General features: G+C 43.9%; 2 protein-coding genes across 2 annotated transcripts; one reads left to right on the forward strand and one right to left on the reverse strand.

Moving 5' to 3' along the window:
- Positions 1-5,834: 5,834 nt before the first annotated feature.
- Positions 5,835-6,536, reverse strand: LOC149328529 (uncharacterized). The gene has a single exon (XM_089559010.1). The coding sequence runs from the start codon at positions 6,534-6,536 to the stop codon at positions 5,835-5,837; it is 702 nt and encodes a 233-aa protein (XP_089415136.1).
- Positions 6,537-10,673: 4,137 nt separating this feature from the next.
- On the forward strand, positions 10,674-17,622 carry LOC149328530 (uncharacterized). The gene is made up of 4 exons (XM_089562163.1): positions 10,674-10,902; positions 11,748-11,763; positions 13,473-13,763; positions 16,850-17,622. Exons 1-4 carry the CDS (start codon positions 10,810-10,812, stop codon positions 16,990-16,992), a joined length of 543 nt encoding a protein of 180 aa, XP_089418289.1. The 5' UTR covers positions 10,674-10,809; the 3' UTR covers positions 16,993-17,622.
- The last annotated feature ends 1,845 nt before the right edge of the window (positions 17,623-19,467 follow it).

Raw genomic sequence — 19,467 nt, forward strand, 5'->3', positions numbered from 1 at the left:
AAGCGGAGGTGGCCACTCGTGGCACCAGGAATCGAAAGGAATTCCAGCAATCTTTAGCAGCGAGATTGGTCATCTTTCGTGCTTTTTGCGGTAATACTACACTCGATTATACTGGACGACAGTATCGTTGCACTAATGATAGGTATTGCCGATTCAAGGGCCCGGAAACAACAAATTGGAACCTGTGCTCGAAATTTGGACGGGTTAGTTAAGCTCCACCTTCAGGGTAGGACGTGATGGTATGATAGGTTGATTCCCATACATGTAGAATTGGTCATTCTGTACTTTACATCCATAAATCTCTGGGAACCTTCATACCCCTCCTGGCGCAGTGGTGCAGCGGTTGAGCGATAAGCCACTGGCCTGCGACGGCAGGTGCTGTGGCTGGAGGGCCTTGTGTGGCCCAGGTTGCTCTTCCTGAGCGACCAAGTACTAATTTAACTGTCACCTACCACGGTGGGTAGTTCGCTCACTATCCGGTGGGCAGGTTGGGATGACTCCGCAAGGTCACGTGACCCAGGTGGCTCATCTGCCTCCTAGGTTGCCTCTCTGGAGATTTTTCGTGGAATTGTCGCTCACAGTCAACGACGATGCAGAGTTTCTGGGACACGCGTTCTCAACGCTATGTCCGGTCGCGTTAAAATCTGGAACGGAATGTACACTTGACAGCAGACCACTGAAGGCGTTGACTGACCGGTAATGGCTGGATTACGCTACCACCCGGGCAAACAAGACTGTGGTCTAACGAGCAAGCTCACGCGAAATAAAAACATTAGCCGACGGTTACGCTTCCTGGTAGTGCGATTCTTTAGCGCAGCCACTACGGTACTAGAAGAGTTGGCGACCTGCATACAGAAAACGCAGTGGCGAACAGAGGTGAATCCGTACTTTGACTTGAGCAGCACGCACAACGTTACGCCATCGACAAGACTAGCCTGAGGTGAACGGACAGTGCGCTTAGAGGATGGATGGATGGAAGATAGGAGCGTCCCCTTTGAAACGCGGGGGTTGGCGCCTGCCACCATGCTCGACTTTTTTTTCTTTATTTTGTTTAACTATGTCGTAAATTGTCATTAAAATTCGGCATTTTATTTCACTACGGTTTGCTACACTTCCAACCTTATGTCACCTCTCTGCTTTTTAGCCACCAATCTTCCAATCGCTTTATTCTAACTTCCAGCGCAGATTTATTTACGTGACCGTTGTCATCTCCCAACCCTAGGGCCTGAGGAAGAGTGACTGTGCCTGCATCGACATCCGGATGGATACCATAACATTTGAGTATGAGGTGTTCAGTTGTTTCTACGTATCTACCACACACAGCACACGTGTCATCATGTTAGTTAAATTTCTTTTTGCAGCTGCTCGTTCTAAGACACCTGGACATAGCTTCAAAGAGTAGGGCACTGCCTCTAGATTTATTATAGGCCAATTCCTTCCTGCTCTGCCTTTTCCGTTATCGATATAGTTCTACACTATGCTTCTTTTCCAATGAATTAACCGAATTTTTAACTTTCGCGTTTTTAACGTGTATTTTAATGCTCTTTCTTTCTCCGTCCTCGTGTACAGCATACTTGCTGGTTTGTTTACTAGTTCTTCCTCCACTGTGAGTCAACGCTCTTTCTGTATAAGTATTTAGATACCTTAGCTTCCCAATTGTTATCGTCGAATTTCCTCAGGCGTTCTGCATATTGAAATCTACTCTGAGCTTCCCGTGCTTCGAAAGATGCCCAGCCCATATCCCTCTGTACTGCATCGTTGGTGGTTTTGCCGTGGGCGCCTAGTGCTAACCTTTCAACAGCTATCTTTTTACTTCTAATTTACTTCTAATCTCGACTGAACTTCTGCCCTTAAGCACAGAACCGCATTCCCGAAAGTAAGCCCTGGTACCATTATTCATTTCCAATTATCTCTCAGTACTTCATATTCGTTGTACAGAGCGCGCTACAGCGGCGCCATCTCTTGGAAGGATACATACCTTATCGGCCACGAAATCAGCGGCCAGTCGTCTGCGCGCAATACTCTAATCTTTACGCTTCCTTCACAGCTTCCTCCCATAGCCAACAAATCTGGACAAAAGCAGTTTTGAGCCAGAAATATCAACGCAATTTTATCATACAATGTAAGATTTCAATATATTAGTCAATATATCTGCTAGATATGCCGTGAGTAGGCTTACATTTTTGTTTTTGTATTAACCTTTTTGCTATCTTCAAAAGCGTGCCCCATTGGTTTTCTATGGCAGTCTAAAGTGTTCGATGTGATCGAAGGGAACATTTTAAAACAAAGATTTTTTACGTGTCAGAAGAATCAACCATTACCTTCAATATTTACATAACAGTATCTTACAAGTTTCCAATTTTTCAAATTTTTATCCGAGAATGTTGGACAAGGCGCTGCAACTGTCGCCTAAGATCCGCAACCGTCGCCTAAGATCAGTGCTCCAAAAAGAGCCAGACGACATAGCAAACATGAACTTAATCTTGCCTAGGCCGATTCAATGAGTGCGGCTAGAAGCATCTATGACCCGTATTGGAATGCATGTAGCGAAGTTTTTCGAATCATTTCATACTGGCGTGTACTGTCGGCAATGGGATAGATAAAAACAGTAAATATTTTGAAATAAGCCTCTAGCTTGCCTCTCATATGGATATGGGCTTTTGTATCCTGTGATTGTGTAGTAGAGCACTAAGCACCGTAAGTAGTAACGTGGCTGCTTTATTCCAAGTTCGTTTAACTACGACGGGCGGCTATGCAAAGCGCGCATGAGCATGGGTATTCGTTGTTCAGTTCAGTTCAGTTCAGTTCAAATTTATTATACAGAAAAAATATACAATGTTCACGGTGAATGAGGCATCTGGATCCTTAGCCAGTGGCTAGTTTCGGATCCATTACAAACATGTTACAAATCTAGGCAGTTGAACAAGGCTGAACATACAAAACATATAACTAATATAATGCAATAAAATTAATCAATTCAACAATAAGGGGAGGTGTATTGTTCTGATAGCATGTACCTTTTTATAGCAGGTGCAATGTTCGAGATGGACTTAATGCTGAATGGGATGATATTCCAAACTTTAGCGCTGACAAATGCTATGCTTCTACGTCCGTATACATTGTTTGTTGTGGGTAAATTGAGGTTATTGTTGTCAGCGTGTCTAGTGTGACTTGAAGGAAGCTTCAGAATAGAAGAATTGTACGGTATATCCGCTTTAATAATAGTGCTCACCAAGAGCGCTGTTTTGTAATCGCGAATTACACGAAAACGCATGATGTTGAGGTCTCTGAAGAGTGGATCTGATGATGAGTGCCTAGGTGCTGACGCTATTATTCTTAATGCTCTTTTCTGGAGAGTAATAAGCGCTGCGAGGTACGATGAGTAAGTGTAGCCCCATGACTGGATGCAGTATGTAAGATGACAATGGAATATACTGAAATAGACCACACGCAATGTATCAATGCTGAAATGCTTTCTAGCTTTAATTAATGTGGCGCATGCAGAGGTTAATTTTTTACATAATGTTTCTATGTGCTCAGCCCAATTTAGAGATTCATCTAATGTTATTCCTAAGTACTTGAAGGTTTTCACCTTTTCAACGGGTATTCCTCCGACCTGTAGTGCACATGTTTTAGGCCCCTGTCTTCTGCTAGAGGCGAAAACTACAAATTTAGTTTTTTTGCTGTTAAGTAGAAGCTTGTTCATTCTAAACCACTGTATTGTAGTCTCCAGTTCATTATTTGCGATTGTTTCTGCTTGTTTTAAACACTTGTGCGTTATAATAAGAACTGTATCATCAGCGTATAGCACTGGCTGCGCGCTCTGTAGGAAACTGGGGCAGTCGTTTATAAATGACGAAAAGAAGATAGGGCCGAGGACCGAGCCCTGCGGCACTCGAATTGTAACTTTTCCTAATGAAGATTGGACACCATTAATTTCTACATACTGAGTACGATTTGTTAGATAACTTCTGAACAAATCAATGGCTATCCCACGAAAACCACAACGTTCTAATTTTAGTAAAAGAATATTATGATCAACGGAGTCAAAAGCTTTTTTTATGTCTAGAAATACACCTATGGCAACCTTATTATTGTTTAACGCACTGTTAACAATCTCTGCTACTGAAAGTACTGCTGTAGAGGTGGAATAATGCTTACGGAAACCATGTTGGCTAGGCGTAAGTATGTTATATTTTTGCATGAAATCTGTCATTCTCTTAGCTATTAACTTTTCAAAGAGTGTGTTTATGCAAGATAATATCGTAATTGGTCTGTAATTTGCTATGACGTTCTGGTCATCCCCTTTTTATATTGGTGTTACCCTTCCAATTTTGAGGTGTTCGGGATACACCCCGGTTATGAATGATTGATTGAATATTCTTTCTAGAACATTACACAAGACATCAATGTTTTCTTTTAATATATTTACTGATATTTCATCATAGCCCATTGCCTTATTTGCTTTCATTTGGCGAGTGACATCAACTATTTCTTGCGCGGTAATTTCTTTGAACACAAACATGTTATCTACCGCATTTGGAAGCGCAGTGTCGTATGACACGTTAGGTGTGGACGAAAAATGGTGGCCGATTTGAATAAAAAAATCGTTAAACGTTTCAGCCAGGTATGCGTGATCATTGCTAACATGTGGTAAAATGGCGTTTTGGGGCGACGATTTTATTATCGAGTTGATTATACGCCATATCTCTTTAGAATTACCTTGTGCGTTTCGAACGAGTGTGTTGTAGTATTGCTTTTTGCGTTTGCGCATCATTGAGAGGGATAGGTTACGGGCAATTCTGTATTGCTCTTTATAGTAGGCGTTGTCTCTATTTTGCTTTACTTTACTGTGCCAGTGTTCTTTATGTTTGATAACTTGCAGTATTGATTCAGTCATCCAGGGACAGATCGGGATGGTAAAGTATTTTGACCGCCGAGTATTGCAGTTAATGCTGACACAGCTTGATTTTAGCAGCGAGGAAAACTTTTCATATCCTACATTAACATCATCGTCTTGAGCCTGTGAAAAGTTCTTTTCTCGAAGCAATGCTCTGGATTTTTCGTGATCCCATCTCAGTCGCTTTCTGGTGTTCGTGTTAGCGAAGCCCCGAGCACCAAGATCTATAGATATATTTATGGGAAAATGATCAGCTATAGACTCTGTTATTACATCAGCCTTCACTAGATTCTCATCGAAATTGGAGAGAAAATGGTCGATAATGGAAGAAGACGTGGATGTTACCCTTGTCGGATGATCGATATGATTTTTGAAGCCATAGGACGACAGTAGGTTTAGGTACTCACTACTCGCTGGATCGCCTAAGTTAATATTGAAACCACCACCTATTATTACCCTCTTCTGTGTGTTCGAAAAATCGTCTAAGATTTCTTCCAATTTTTGCATGAATGTTGGTAGATGTGAGTTCGGTGGTCTATATAATACTCCAATTATGACGCCACCTTCTAATTCGACAAAAAGCATATCATATTCTCCTTCCTTTCTTACTGTATGTCGTTCTATTTTTGGTATTCTAGTGACGATGATATGTAGAGCATCACACCTGCGCCTCTCCTACCATCTTTTCTTGAAAGTGATAAAAATTTATAATTAGGTATGTTCGTGAATTCATTTTCTTTCAGCCAGGTTTCTGAGAGTGCCACAATATCGTAATGAACATGCCTTCGAGTTATCATTGCTAAAAGTGAATCAAGATTTCTGTTGAGACTTCGGATGTTACAGGGCAGAAATGATAAATTGTTAGATTTCGGGGTGGTTGGTTTGTTGCACATGTTGGAACAAACTCAAATGGCTGGCGCATGACACTCCGCAGTTACACAATTTTAGAAAGCTCGGCAGCTGTTGCGATGTGAATGATTTTCGAGTTCTCCGCTTTTCTGGCAAGAATTTTTGAATGGGACACCCACACAAACTTCCAGTTCTTTTCCTTTTTGGCGATAGCCTTTCCGAGCAACATCTTATATTCTGGGCAGAGATGTTCATTAATGAACACCGATTCTTTGTCGGAGAACCCGATGCAATCTGCGGCAAACCTTTTCTTTTTTGCCGCCGGCAAGACCTGGTCTCTTTTTGCTCGAGACACAAACCTGACGACAATGTTAGTTTTTTCCTTGTCTTTTGTGGGCACGCGATGCATTGTGTCAATATCAGATGGTGACACTTCCTGTCCGATCTGGTCACCAATTTTCTTCACGATTTCCACCAGTGATTCGTTTGGTTCTTGCGGAATGCCTTTAACTTCTATGTTGTTGTTTCTGCTATACTGCTTGAGTTCAGTCAGTTCCTTTTGGGTACAAGATAACGTCTTTGTCATCTGTTCCTTCTCTTCCCTCAAAGCAGCATGCTCTAGCTTTAGGGCGTCTAATCCTTGCTTAGTTGCGCGAAGTTCTTCAAATGTATCATTCATATAAGTTAAGCTCTCTTTCATCTCATCTAGTTCTTTTTTCAGTGTCACATTTGCTTCTGTTACAAATTTGAAGAGCTCTTTGATAGATGACGGTGCTTTGTCACCCATGTCGAACTGCGTGCGATCCAAGCTTTCAAAAATTAGGCTTTGTAAAAAAGGCCGCGAAGGCTTTTACACACCTGCAAGGCAGGTGAAATACGATTAGGGCTTGTGGCTCCTGCGCTTCTGCCTAGATCGCTCGCTGTTCTAATTATCCGCTGTTAATTATCCGCTACTCACATTTGGATTCTCCCAGTGTCAAAGACGACATGACGAATTGCTGTAACTAAGATTAAGACTAGTTTTTCAGGATGCTGCTTTCGGATGACTGCTGAGGCCAGTTGTGTTAGACTCCGAATATAAAACAACGCCGTTGGAGATAGAAGATGTGCCCTGAAGCATTGAGTCGGCGAGCGAACATATTTTTGTAAACGACATCCATTCCTGCTGCGATAAGTAGGAGCAAACTCCAGCTTCTGGCCGGTGCAAACAGAGGCGCGTACGAGCCTTATGATATCGAGGTCCCGCTTGCCTATAGCGTGCACATGGTCTCGCTGATAACGTTGCTAATTGTCGGCAAGTAAAGCACATATTACACGGCATACTTTCCCGCAGATCATCAAACATGATGACATTATAAAACATTAGCTTGAACATGGTCAGGCAAGACGAAGGAAAAACGAGTCAAGGTTCTGAAGAGACGTTTGCTTCAGCAGTTTGGGATGTACATAAAAAAATGGGGGGGGGGGGCACTTCGTTCACCTAAAGTGCGGTGAGGCGGAAGCCTTAAGCGCGGTGTTGCTGCTGGTGTCACTGATGTGTGGTAAGATGTAAAGCTTCCCCTCTAATAGCGGAACGCGACAGCGTCTTGCAACGCTGCCAGGGAGTCCACAGAACACCATCGCCCGTTTGGCTGTACGCCTTGCTCGTCGGTAAATTGGTTTTTGAGGAAAGGAAATGTATCAGTCTCGCATGGTTCGCTGGACACCTAAACCTCGCCGTAAGGGATGGGAGGAAGATGGGAGTGAACGAAGACACCGTATTCACTAGACGCGCCTTTGTTCATTCGAAACCATTGAGCTGGCATGGCGGAGTGGTCAGCGTGCTCGTCTCGCACTCCGGATACCCTGGTTCGAATCTCCAACTTCACCAATTTTCTACTCGGTTTTATTTATTTATCTGGTCTTACTAGGTAGGTTAATTAGGCTAATTGGTTAATTAAGCAATTAACTAAACTGACTCCCGCTTACTTGGAGCATCATTATACGATCCCTTTAATTGGTTGCATAGTTACTAGCCAAAGTATAATTGGCCTTGTTTGAAATTCGCGCACTGTGACGTCACGATTATTTCGACCAATTCAAACAAGGTCAGCGTAGCTACGGCTGCCAGCCGAGGTCTTGCTTTGGCTGTCGGAGTGTTACTTTTGCGACAAAAATAGAATTAAACACCAAGGTGAAAGTGACGAGTGCGTCACTTTTCCCTTACAGCGAGGACATGATTTTTAGTGTGAAAACACTACTTGATGAGCACAAACCTTACCGATCATCTTGTGGAATCCCTGACCTTGAGGGGGCGCAAATAATATAGATATGGCCGCGGCTAGGTCTCGAACCAGCGGCGGAGGGAACAGATCATCTTGGCTGACCACTGCACGAGATCAACATGTCCAACATCGGCTTAAAAAATTTTGAAAATTGGAAACTTGTGAGATACTGCTATGAAAATATTGAAGGTGAGATTCATTTTTCCGATATGTAGCAAAATTTTTCTTTTAAAGTGTTTGCGTTAATCGCTTCGAACAGTTAAGTCTGCTTTAGAAAACCCATGGGGAACACTCTTAACGAGAACAAAAACGTCAATAGAAAAAAAAAATGCAAGAATGCCGTCGGGTGATCTCCGGATATTTTGATTGTTATAGAGAGATGTTACATTATATGAAAAAAGTGAGTTCGCAGACGGTTTCCCGCTTAAAAATGCTTTGGTCCAGAATTGTTGGGTATGTATGCTATCGTCGCAGCCGGTTGCGCCTCGTGTGAAACTGCAACACACTTTCGCGCTGTGCATTGCACATCGCCGTCTGCATGAACTTCCACCTGCTGCACGAACAGAGCGTAGCAGCTTAACCTCGACGAGAACTTAACATGAGTTTAACATCGTCGCCCGACGTGCCTTCCACTCAGCACAGAAACCATGAGACAACCAGGCTAAACACATGCTTTCGCACGCCTACTCGGCTAAACTACTTTAAACGCGAATCACTTTTTGCTGGCCATGAAAGAATTTCGACTCCCTCTGAAGTCCTCTGCTTTTAACACGCCCTAACTCTCTCACTTTCTATCAGCGCTTCCCCTCACATCTTGAAGCTAATTCACTCGTTTAATCAGTTTTGTGTCGCGCTGAAAGCTATTTAATGTGCGTCGCAAGCTGAGCTTTGTTTTGTGCGTGCTGTCTTATTATCATCGCGTCTACATTAACCGCTTCTAGAATGCGTGTAGCCACCAGCGCGCGAAATTTCAGTTGCACCTCCTGAAAGCAAAGCTGCAACCTCTCACAGGCAACCATCACGAGTGCGTATTTTCCACTGAGCGATGACGCCACGAAGACAAGTGACAATGAAGCGAAACCAGAAGCATTATTCGAGATGTAAAACGTTCCTTTAGTGAGCCTCTCAAGTAAATAACCTGATTTGTACTACCGTGCAATCAAACTGCATTATTTCTTCCAGTCAGTTTTAGTACTTAATACCAGTGCTAAGGCTTCAGGAATTGAAGTTCCAAAATTGTTTCGCATTTCCCACCGGTATAATTTTCATTTGATAGGCTTATTCACAAGTCGCTTGGTTTCCGGCAACTTGATTAAACATTTCTTGCCTCTTGGGGGAGACGCTAACAGGTACACAGAAAAACAGTTTAGTTGTCTCATGCGATGCACTACATTCAAACTTAAGGAGATGAAGGGGGCCTTCAATAATCCCGTGAAGATTGCCGAAGAGGTGATTTGGAGACCTGACTGCGTCAACCAGAACATTACAGCCCAACTGTTCTGTCGTAAGCTGTTCATTGCGCTTACGATGAAAACGCGAAGAGAGCTTCAATTGGTTTATTACACCGGTTTTTCCGTGTGGTTCATACTATCCTAGTTTAACGGCTCTAGTGACGTTAGCACCGCGCTTTTATGTGCCACTGCCGGCCGTCAACGTTGTGCGTAGAGGAAGGTTATTAACGGCAACGGCAACATGCCTTGGCTTTCTTACGTGGTGTGCAGCTTCCGCACTCACAGAGGAGGGGAATCGGTGGAGAAATTGCTAGATCACGGTAACAGCGCATGCTGATCATTCTCTTTGCTTCCCCTATGCTTTTACGCATCTAGCAGACACTATTTCGTGAAGACCGATTCCAAGGCACTTCTCATAAAGAAGAGATGTGCTAAAGGAATCGTCTTATGTTTGGAGACCGTGCAACTCTCACCCGACCATGCAAAGCAGAACACTAAGGTTGTAACGTTATATTTAAACTTTCAGGTGTTATATAGCTTCTAGGTAGTGCATTCATAAACCGTCCTTTTAAGACATAAGACTGGCCATACTAGACTGTCAGATAGACAACGCTGTCATCTATAGTATTCTGAAACATAATTAACCCGCACGATTTTCTTTTCCGAAGTGTAGTTCAGAAATCTCGGCACCGCTTCAGTCCGAAAAGTCCGTAGGTTTAAGTGGAATAATCTTGCTTTGCTTCAGACCTTTAATACTGCTGGTGAGTCCTTACTGCTCACGGCTGAAAATAAAAGCTCTCACCTGAAGACAATAGCCCAAGGTTTTACTTGCTAGGTTTATTTATTGTTTTCGGCAACGCAGTAGTTTGGATGGGAAAATGCTGTTTTTTTTTCACTGTATTGCATGGAAATTCCCAATGTGTCAGAAACCCCCGCTCAGCTTTGTAGTCTGACGGTGCCTGGACTGTAACTCTGCCTAGGCAAACAACCTCACCTAAGACCGTATCTGCGGACGAAGGTTATCTTCTAACGGAACGCTTCACTCCCAGCGTGCGCCGCGACGAGATATGCAAAGGAATGCGTCAGTGTCGGCGCCGGCTGGGCTTCCCGGAGTGAGTGTTGCATCACGCACGCATCACGCACGCATGATGCACTAGTCACCGACACGTGCTTTCGCGGATACTAAAGTCAGCTGCGCTCGCTCGCTCTCTATACTCGGTCGGTCGAGGCTGGCACGCGTACAGAGCGCCGCTCGCCCGGAAGTCGGGAGAATTGAACATCGAGGAGCAGTTGAGGCGTCCTGGTGCCGTCGTCAGTCTGTCACTCGCAAGTGCGCTTCTGAGCCATGTACACGTTGAAGCAAGGGACTGCGAGGCAAAGGTGGATGCCGATGGCGACCGCGATCATCATCGTAGCCCTGTTTGTGGGTGCTAGCAAGGTGAGCTTTAGCATTTGGTTTGTGCTTTTATTTCTCCGCGTTCCGATTATGCGCAACAAGCTGAGGACCACAGACAGAATTTAGCTGCATTCAACTCAGGCCTCGAACATTACATTACTTGGGTACCACCGCGCGCATTTGCATTTTTTTTCGCAAGACTCAAGTAACGAAGACCTAGAGAACGTATAGATGAAAAGGGAGCGCACTGAGCATATCAAAAGCTATGGGTCACGATCACCTTCTGTGCTTGTGAAACAATATATTGTTGCGAAGCTGTTCAGAAGGTTCTTACCAGAATGCCTGCAGGAAGGCAATTTTTATGCCATGGTAGCACAGTTTATAATCCACATGCGAGACCAATGTGCGCAAACAAGCTTCCTCGAGCGTAGTGAGAGAGAGAGAGAGAGAGAGAGAATATTTTATTATGAGCAAAAGATACAGGGAGATCCACAGATTGTGGAGCCCTTAGTCTATATATATTTGCTTTATACGCATTTGCTAGCAGCTTTAAATGCATATTTCTGACGGTGCAACTTTCGGACCAAATTGGCTATTAAGAAAATTTAAAAAGCGGGCTCGCCTTGGACGTTCAGTAATTTTGCCACCTAACATCAAAAATAGAAAAGTCGGTTAATTAAGCTCATTTCAATGTTCGTCTGATTATTGACCTCTATCCCGCACATTATATCCTCCCTGCATACACCGAATGAACTTTTTTCTCGCTGGTAATGAAATAATAATCTGTAAATGTTAAAGAAATAACGAGGTATATGAACCGGACCACATTTTTCTTCCAAGTGCACTACGGAGAAATATTTACTCCTTCCATTTTGTTTCTTTTGCAGGGTGATGCCCCAGCTGGTAAGTCTCTTCCTATTTGCAGTAATATTGCGGAGATGCAAAACTACTTGAACCTAGGACCTACTCGTGTCCAACGTTTTTGGACAAAAATTTTGAATGTTAAAAAATTGTAAGGAAGCATTTTCGGCGATGGTTAGATCTTCCGACGAGTTGCAAAGCCTTTCTTTTAAAGTTTTGCCATCGCTCGCGTGGAGCTGTTAAGTCTGCCATACGAAACCAATGAGTACCACTTTTGACTACGACCAAGACGTTAATAGCCAAACAATATGCAAACCTGTCGACGCGAGATCTGCGGATAAATTGGTTGCTGTTGTGAAAGCTTACAGTGCATCAAAAATTTGCGTTCATAAACTCTTCCCAGTTGAAAAAAAAATTCTGTCCCGAATTGTTGGGTATGGATAAAATGAGTTTACGAGAACATAAAACTTTGTTATGGCATGACGGGACGCTTAAATGCGTTAAGTCTAAAGTGGTGTAAATCAGCATAACTTGGGATTGACCGTTCAGCAGACAGACCATGTGTGTCGACTCCAGAAATGCGCAATACATGTCACGTTTCTCGAACGTATAGGAAAATATGCGCATTTTGCACGTCATGTGTGCACGCGGCGCTCATGGCACATTCAGATTAAGGCTATCTCGTTCATGAGTTTAGGCTAACCGAGCACTTGCTTCGCGGAAAAGCATCGTCCAGCTTGAATCCCTTCAGCTGACATCTGCGACACATATGCATACGTTTATGACTTTCGCAGTTAAGTACTGTTCGGAGTTAGTGCTTCTTAAAGCCCAGTTTGTTGAGCTTGTACGCCTTCATATTGCTTGTTATCCCACAGTGGGGCAGAATAATAAGCACACATCATAGGGGTTGTTAGTTACAATAGTGTGTATTTCAAATTTGGTTTCCGGGCTGGCTGTAGTGTTGGGTGCACAGAATTCAAGACGGCCAATCGTTCGAGTCACGAACAGCCTCTGTCAAGAATTTAAATCCGAAGGCTTTTGCTCCTAGGCTACGCCGTATAGCTTCATCCACGTTCAATTTCCGGTGAATGTGAGTGCAACTCTCTTTCTCTCTTATCGTAAAGCTAAGACTTCCACGGCAGCAGGAAGAGCCTCCCTACATAGCTTAGAAGCCAACCCCTTCGGCTCTTTACCTTTCTTTCTTTCTTTCTTTCTTTCTTTCCTTCTTTCTTTCTTTCTTTCTTTCTTTCTTTCTTTCTTTCTTTCTTTCTTTCTTTCTTTCTTTCTTTCTTTCTTTCTTTCTTTCTTTCTTTCTTTCTTTCTTTCTTTCTTTCTTTCTTTCTCTCTTTCCTTCTTTCTTTCTTTCTTTCTTTCCTTCTTTCTTTCCTTCTTTCTTTCCTTCTTTCTTTCCTTCTTTCTTCCTTTCTTTCTTTCTTTCTTTCTTTCCTTCTCTATTCCTTTCTTTCTTTCTTTCCTTCTTTCTTTCTATCTTTCTTCCTCTATTTCTTTCCTTCTTTCTTCCTTTCCTTCTTTCTTCCTTTATCTCTCTCTCTCTTTCTTTCTTTCTTTCTTTCTATCTGTTCCTTTCTGTTACAAAAAGCCGGAGCGAAAGGCTACAGTGGCTGACGAAGGCTTTCGCTCCGGATGGCGTTTAGCAAGCAGGTAAAGCAAACGAGCTTACAAAAACGTGGCAACCAGGAACTGCGTATAATGTAACCTTAATTTGTTTTCTGTTTGGTTTTCTTGCTTAGCACCAGGAGACTTCGAGCTATGGGGCGTTGCCACTGGCGCCTGGTCTGTGGAAGTCGTAGCGTTCGTGCCACAGGTCACGAACGGCGCTCTTGATCGGTGCTATGGCACGCTACGGGGTCCCGACACTGAGAAAAACTTCACCTGCGACGACCACGGTGGGAAGTCATCTACCATCACGCTGAAGGGACTCCAGCCGTTGACGGAATACAACTGCACCGTCACGTTCGCGAACCTACTCGACGGACAAGAACTGGCCACCACGAAGTCGATATTGGTCACAACGCAGGGTGGTAAGTGTACAGCACGAGGGATACGCTTTAGTAGTGATTTTAATCGGAGCAATCGGCCATTCGTATCGCCACCTCAAGTTAAATGTCTACACTTTCTGCGCGGAACCCTTCCACGCAACCCCTTCGCTAATTCATTCATTCATTCATTCATTCATTCATTCATTCATTCATTCATTCATTCATTCATTCATTCATTCATTCATTCATTCATTCATTCATTCATTCAACACCAATTCTTAGAGACCAATGCGGGGGGTTGAGAGGCGGGCTGTAGGAAGGCTGTACTGTTAAAAAAAGCGGACTATGTTGAGGGTGTGACACAGGAGAAGTAGCATTTCTCGAGACATATATATAATGCATACCCTGTAATAAAGGCAGCGGCGTGCATACGTCACATAGTGACAGCCAGAACACATACGTTCTTAGCCATGGAAACGTCTGATTTTACGTAAGTATGCCGAGGGCGTCAGCTTTTGCAGCCATTGTTATAAGGGAGAGACGAACAATTTTATTACCACGTAGCGTTGAGCTTGAAGGGTATCTATCCTGCGCTGGGGTCGCCAATGGTAATTCGTCTGTCTGTTATTGCGGGACAACTCAATCCCAGCATGTTGGGAGAGAGATGATGTGTGAGGAGGCAAGAGAAAAGGAAATGTTCCGAGTTAGGCATAGGGTTCGCCTTCCTGCAGGCTTCATTTACCTTGTTGTTAAATCTGGCTGAAAACACGGCGTGCCGAGCTTCTCACCTTGAAGGTTCATAATTTAGAATTAACCGAGAATAGAACTCGTCGGGCTAGTCGGTTCGTTATACATGCGGAAAAAGAACTGCGAAATTGAGACACGGGCGGCGAAGTCGGTGCACGTCTTTGCTTTCTCGTCGTCCGCGTCTCGTTCGCGCAGTTCTTTCTTCGCAGCTTCCTAGACGTGATACAAAAAGATTTCGACTCACTGGCGACAAACTTTGATGCGCAGTAGGTAGCGTGCCCTTCTGGCTAACATTCATTAATAAACCTTACATTTTCTGGGCTTAAATGCAGGGAGTAGAGAGTGCAAATGAGAGAGAAAAGGGGTGGGGGTGCGGCGGTTACTACCAGAATACATAAATACAGGTTTCTGTGGACCGCTCCGAGCACGTGTAAAGTACTAATGCAATGCTCAGAGAAAGCTGCTTAAAAACGTTTGCCCTCGGGGGTAACTGCCTGTGGCTTTCCAGCGGAGGCCTGGAAAGCGAGGTGGAGGTCTACAGAAGCGTGTTCAGCACAAGGCAAGGAGACGGACCTAGACGGTGACACCTCGGCGTCGTACTTCTCCTGAAACGGGCGGCACACAATTTTCTTCGTGTATTATGCACACACGTGCGCGCAGGCGGGCGCGTGCGTGAAAAATTCCCGCGAAAGGGTCCCTCTTTACCTTTCCTTTCATGAAGGGCGAGTTTTGGCCATGGATGGTGCGGCACCGATGGTAATCAGGAGCTGAGAATAAAATAACGCGTGAAAGCTGTTTCGGGCATGGAAGCAAGACAGACATGAGTGCTTTCTTGATGGATTCTACGAGCTTAAGTCTGCGCCGGCGAAAACTACTCTGCGTTTCGAGGAAAGGCAGCTTGACGCATCGCGACGATTCATTGCCAGGCGTGGTTAGCGTCTGACTCCGTTGCTTTTTTCTGCTTTTTGCCTCGTCTCAGTCTAACTGCGCGGTAATTCTTGATGGCGGAGAGCAAATGGCCAGCCCACTATGGCTGTAGGGCTTTCCGTTGTTTGGATACGGAGCTGACTTTTTTTTTGTTTTATCATTGTTCGTGATTCCGATTAAGCATAATTTTCTGCATTATGCAGAGTCCCCCAGCGTTGTTTGGGTTTTCTACCTGCGAGCAGTCTAGAGTTTATTTCAGTCCTGGTGAAGTCGCTGTCGTCCGCTTCTACTGCAGGCAAGGAACTGCGGACAAGGCACTGTCTCACACCTGCTTTTGTCATCTTTTCGCAGACAGCCACACTTTCCCGGTTTCTAACCTATTTCAGGTTTCAAGGCAATGACGTTAAGGGTCCCGTTCCGCACTCAACCCAGCGTTGTAGAAGGTGGCGTTGTGTCGTGAAAATCGGGATGGGTTGAGAAGGTCGTGATGTCACTACAACATGACCTCGCGCGGCTAATTCAAACACCCCACAACGATCACAGAGTACAATGGTGCTGACTTCACGACACAATTCCTTATTGGTCTACGGTGTCCTGACGACATTCCACCACCAATAAGTAGGTAGAGCCGGAACTTGAACCACTACCCCTTGAGTCGTTAGCCGGGCGCTCTGCCGCTTGACCACTGAGGGACTTCGTTAACTGGTTAAATATCTGGTCGACAGCGCAATAGAAGCTCCGTCTGAATTGGCTTTCAGAGTCTGCCGCTCACTTATCGCAGAGCATGGTGCGCAGTTTGCATGTTGCGCACTAACGTGCGGACATGGTTTCAAGACAACCGCATCAGCTGCTCACTTCACGCGGTTGACGCGGCCACAGTCCGATAGCGCAAGAGTGCCATCACGCGTTTATTTCGTATTTTGTGTGCTTTTTTTTTAAATGCTGCAAAAAGGAACCACGTAGGAGATACGTTGCTGCCAAAAACTACTTCGGTTATTCTTTTACTTCATGAAACGAAGAAGACTTTTCGCCTTCTGCTTTTTTCTCATCTCTCCGTTTCCTTCCTCAGCTTTAAATCCGTTCATACCTTTCCACCAGTGCAGGGTAGAAAACTGGTTTCATCTACTGATTACCCTCCTCGCCTTTCCTCTTCGCCCTCCTCCTGTTCGGCCGTAAACCTAAAATTAAAATTTGGCATATAATCTTAGCTAATAAATTATTACGCTGGATTCAAAAAGTATCCTGTGGAGCGCCGCACAACTGGAGGCAATGTATTCTGTACTTCACACAGTTGCGGTGTTTCACTTTTTGTTAAATTCACAGTTCAAGTTATGTGACACGCCCTGTATATGCATTAGTGTTCGCTACAGCAATGCCTTTGATTTTATGCTGCGTTTTTAGTGAACACCGCAAGTAATTACTAAGAGTGGCGTATTCGCACTTTCCTTTTGCAGAGCCGGTGGAACCAGGTCCCGACATTGGGTCAAACCGCACCTACACTGGCACTGGAGTGGCTTTCGTGTCAACACCTGCGATGCCAGTGTTGTGTGCAGCGTTTCTTTCAACAGCGTGGCAGATAATCTCTAAGCTGAAGTAAACGTTAGATCAAACACAGAAGACGGACGAAGTGATGACAACGCAAGAGAGAAGAGGCGTGACTGTGCAATATAGCTTAGCATAACAATCGAAACATAAGCCTTGACAGCCCAGTACAATCATTTTTCACGCTGCAGTGGCGATAAGCAAGCCTGCTGCCCAGTATATGCTGTTCTGTATAGCTCAGACATTACTATTGTGTTGCACTTTGTATTCTAAGAGCCTGAAATTGATGTTCCCGGGGTACTGAAATGTATAGGTCACTGTTTTTGTTTTATGCTTTTCGCTTTGAAGACGGCATATTTGAATGCATTCCTCAGTATCTTATGAATTCTTATGCACAAATCCTTACGCACAGTACCTTACGCACAGTACCTTGCGCACAGTAGCTTGCATACAGTACCTTATGCACAGTATCTTATGCACAGCATCTTTTTCTTAGTCCACAAGCAACATCAGAAGTGGAAAGAAAGGAATCTTCATCGCATTCTCGAGTCATTACATGAATTGAAGTTTTTCGACTGCTTTTACCAAGTAACAAGCTATTTCATAACAACACTTCCTTTGATGTCATCTTGTATGTGTGCGAGTGCGCGTGTGTTCTGTCGTAGAATAAACATTTTCATTGTCACTGCTGCTAAACAATTATTTTCGCTGTGAGCCAATTTACCTGTCTACTGGCTTCTTTTTATTTAGGCTTGGTTTCAGGGGATGGCACCCCATGTTGGAGCTGGTTAATTCTTTCCTTGTATTATAATAAATCTGGAAGAAAGAATACATTTCAATAACAAAATCTTCTTGCGACTTCCTAAGCAATACTTTGTGCTTTCCTTATCATCGTTTTCAAACACTGAAAGCCAGGTTTTGGAACTGCGACAAAAAGAATTAACGCAAACGTCTTAATCGATTACTGTTGACCGCATTGCGGTGTTTTCGTGCAAGTAAGCAGTCAGTGAGACACAGTGTCAGGTTGTGTATACGGAATTAGAACTGTGAATAATGTTAAGTCCATTTCAAAGCCCATTTTCGTGTTCTTATTTTTCACTGCGCTTTATACTTGTTCACAGGAAAGCATTGAACCTCCTTACGAAACGAATTTTATTCACTATCTATCCATGGACTAATTTTTTTTTGTAGCGGGAAATTATACACTTTCGCGCGTATTTAAAAGTTCCAGGTATAAAAAACTCAATACCAGTTTTTTTTTTAATGGCGTCAGGAACAGCTCCGAAAAGTACGCTTTTTGTCAGATATAAGCTGGTCCACTGGTTCACTACTGATAACACGTAGGGCTTGCTGCCCAACCAATACTTCTAATCTCAAAAGCTCGGGTAGTGACAGTTCCTCTCCTGTTCATGCTATTTTAGCCGTTAAATTGCAGAGTTAGACATGTTGCATGGGCCAAAAGTAAACTTGATGCCCTATATATGTTTTTTATAGGCTCTATAATCTCGATGAAAAAAAAAACAATGAAGCAGGTGACTTTGGAGAAAAAAGAAAACTTTTTCTCGCGTGTAGAGAACAAGTTTTCTTTGCAAGAATTCTCAACTTTTCTTGTTAGTGCCTGATGAGGTATATCCCAAGGTATGAGGTATGAGGTATGAGGTATATCCCAGTGATATCCCAAATGAACAGGCTGATGCAATGAGGTAACTTAATTTAATTGCTGTGGCTATACGCCAAACCTGTTTTATCTTCGTAGTTGTTGCTGCCTGGTCAATCGCCGATGTTTCTTCTCATTACAAGCTTTCGTGGACAATAGCTGGGGCAAGTAAGTGGACAAGGTGGACAAGTTAGTTGGGCGGATGAGATTAAGAAGTTTCAGGAAATAGGGTAGCCGTAGCTGGCACGGGATAGGGTTAATTATAAAGATTTTTAAGAGGCCTTTGTCCTGCAGTGGGCGTAGTCAGGCTGATGATGGCGATGGTGATGATAATGAAGCTTTCGTCTACATTAAGCAACTAGCGCCACCTGATGGCCGCCATTGGCGCCCGCCGCGTCACTCAGCAGGGTTGTGTTGAACTTCAAATTAAAAAAAAAAATACTTGTGTCCCGATAGATTCTGCTCAAACTTGGTGACTATGATGGCCTAATGTTCGTGATCGCTGCAACGTTGGATGTATACAATTCTTCCTGCGTTGACACAACGATTTCTGACGGCCTTAGAAAATTAATGGGAGCTGCCCAAGATTCGATAATTCCGCGCTGATTTTGAATGTTAGTGCCGCGCGGCACTCATCCGGCTGTGCAGGCTAAAAGCGTTTGGTCAAATTGATTGTGATTGTGATGTATTACTGTGTTCTTTTGTGAACTCATAGTCTTTGCATGACCCTTGTTTATAAACCTCCCTCCAAAAGTACTTATGGTGCTTTCCTGCTGACCCGAAAGACGCTGGTCCAATTCAGGCCCTGGCGGTTGCATTTCAGTGGTGGATAAATGCTAGAGTTCCGCGTACTGTGTGATGTCAATGCACGTT

This window comes from Amblyomma mixtum, chromosome 9 (assembly GCF_055824585.1).
Source record: "Amblyomma mixtum isolate Tamu chromosome 9, ASM5582458v1, whole genome shotgun sequence".
NCBI lineage: Eukaryota > Metazoa > Arthropoda > Arachnida > Ixodida > Ixodidae > Amblyomma > Amblyomma mixtum.

Bases quoted from the DNA above. Each gene is read 5' to 3' on its own strand.
- LOC149328529 (XM_089559010.1), bottom strand. From the start codon at position 6,536: ATGGGTGACAAAGCACCGTCATCTATCAAAGAGCTCTTCAAATTTGTA.
- LOC149328530 (XM_089562163.1), top strand. From the start codon at position 10,810: ATGTACACGTTGAAGCAAGGGACTGCGAGGCAAAGGTGGATGCCGATG. The intron at 13,764-16,849 runs GTAAGTGTACAG...TTCCTTTTGCAG, and splicing joins ATTGGTCACAACGCAGGGTG to AGCCGGTGGAACCAGGTCCC.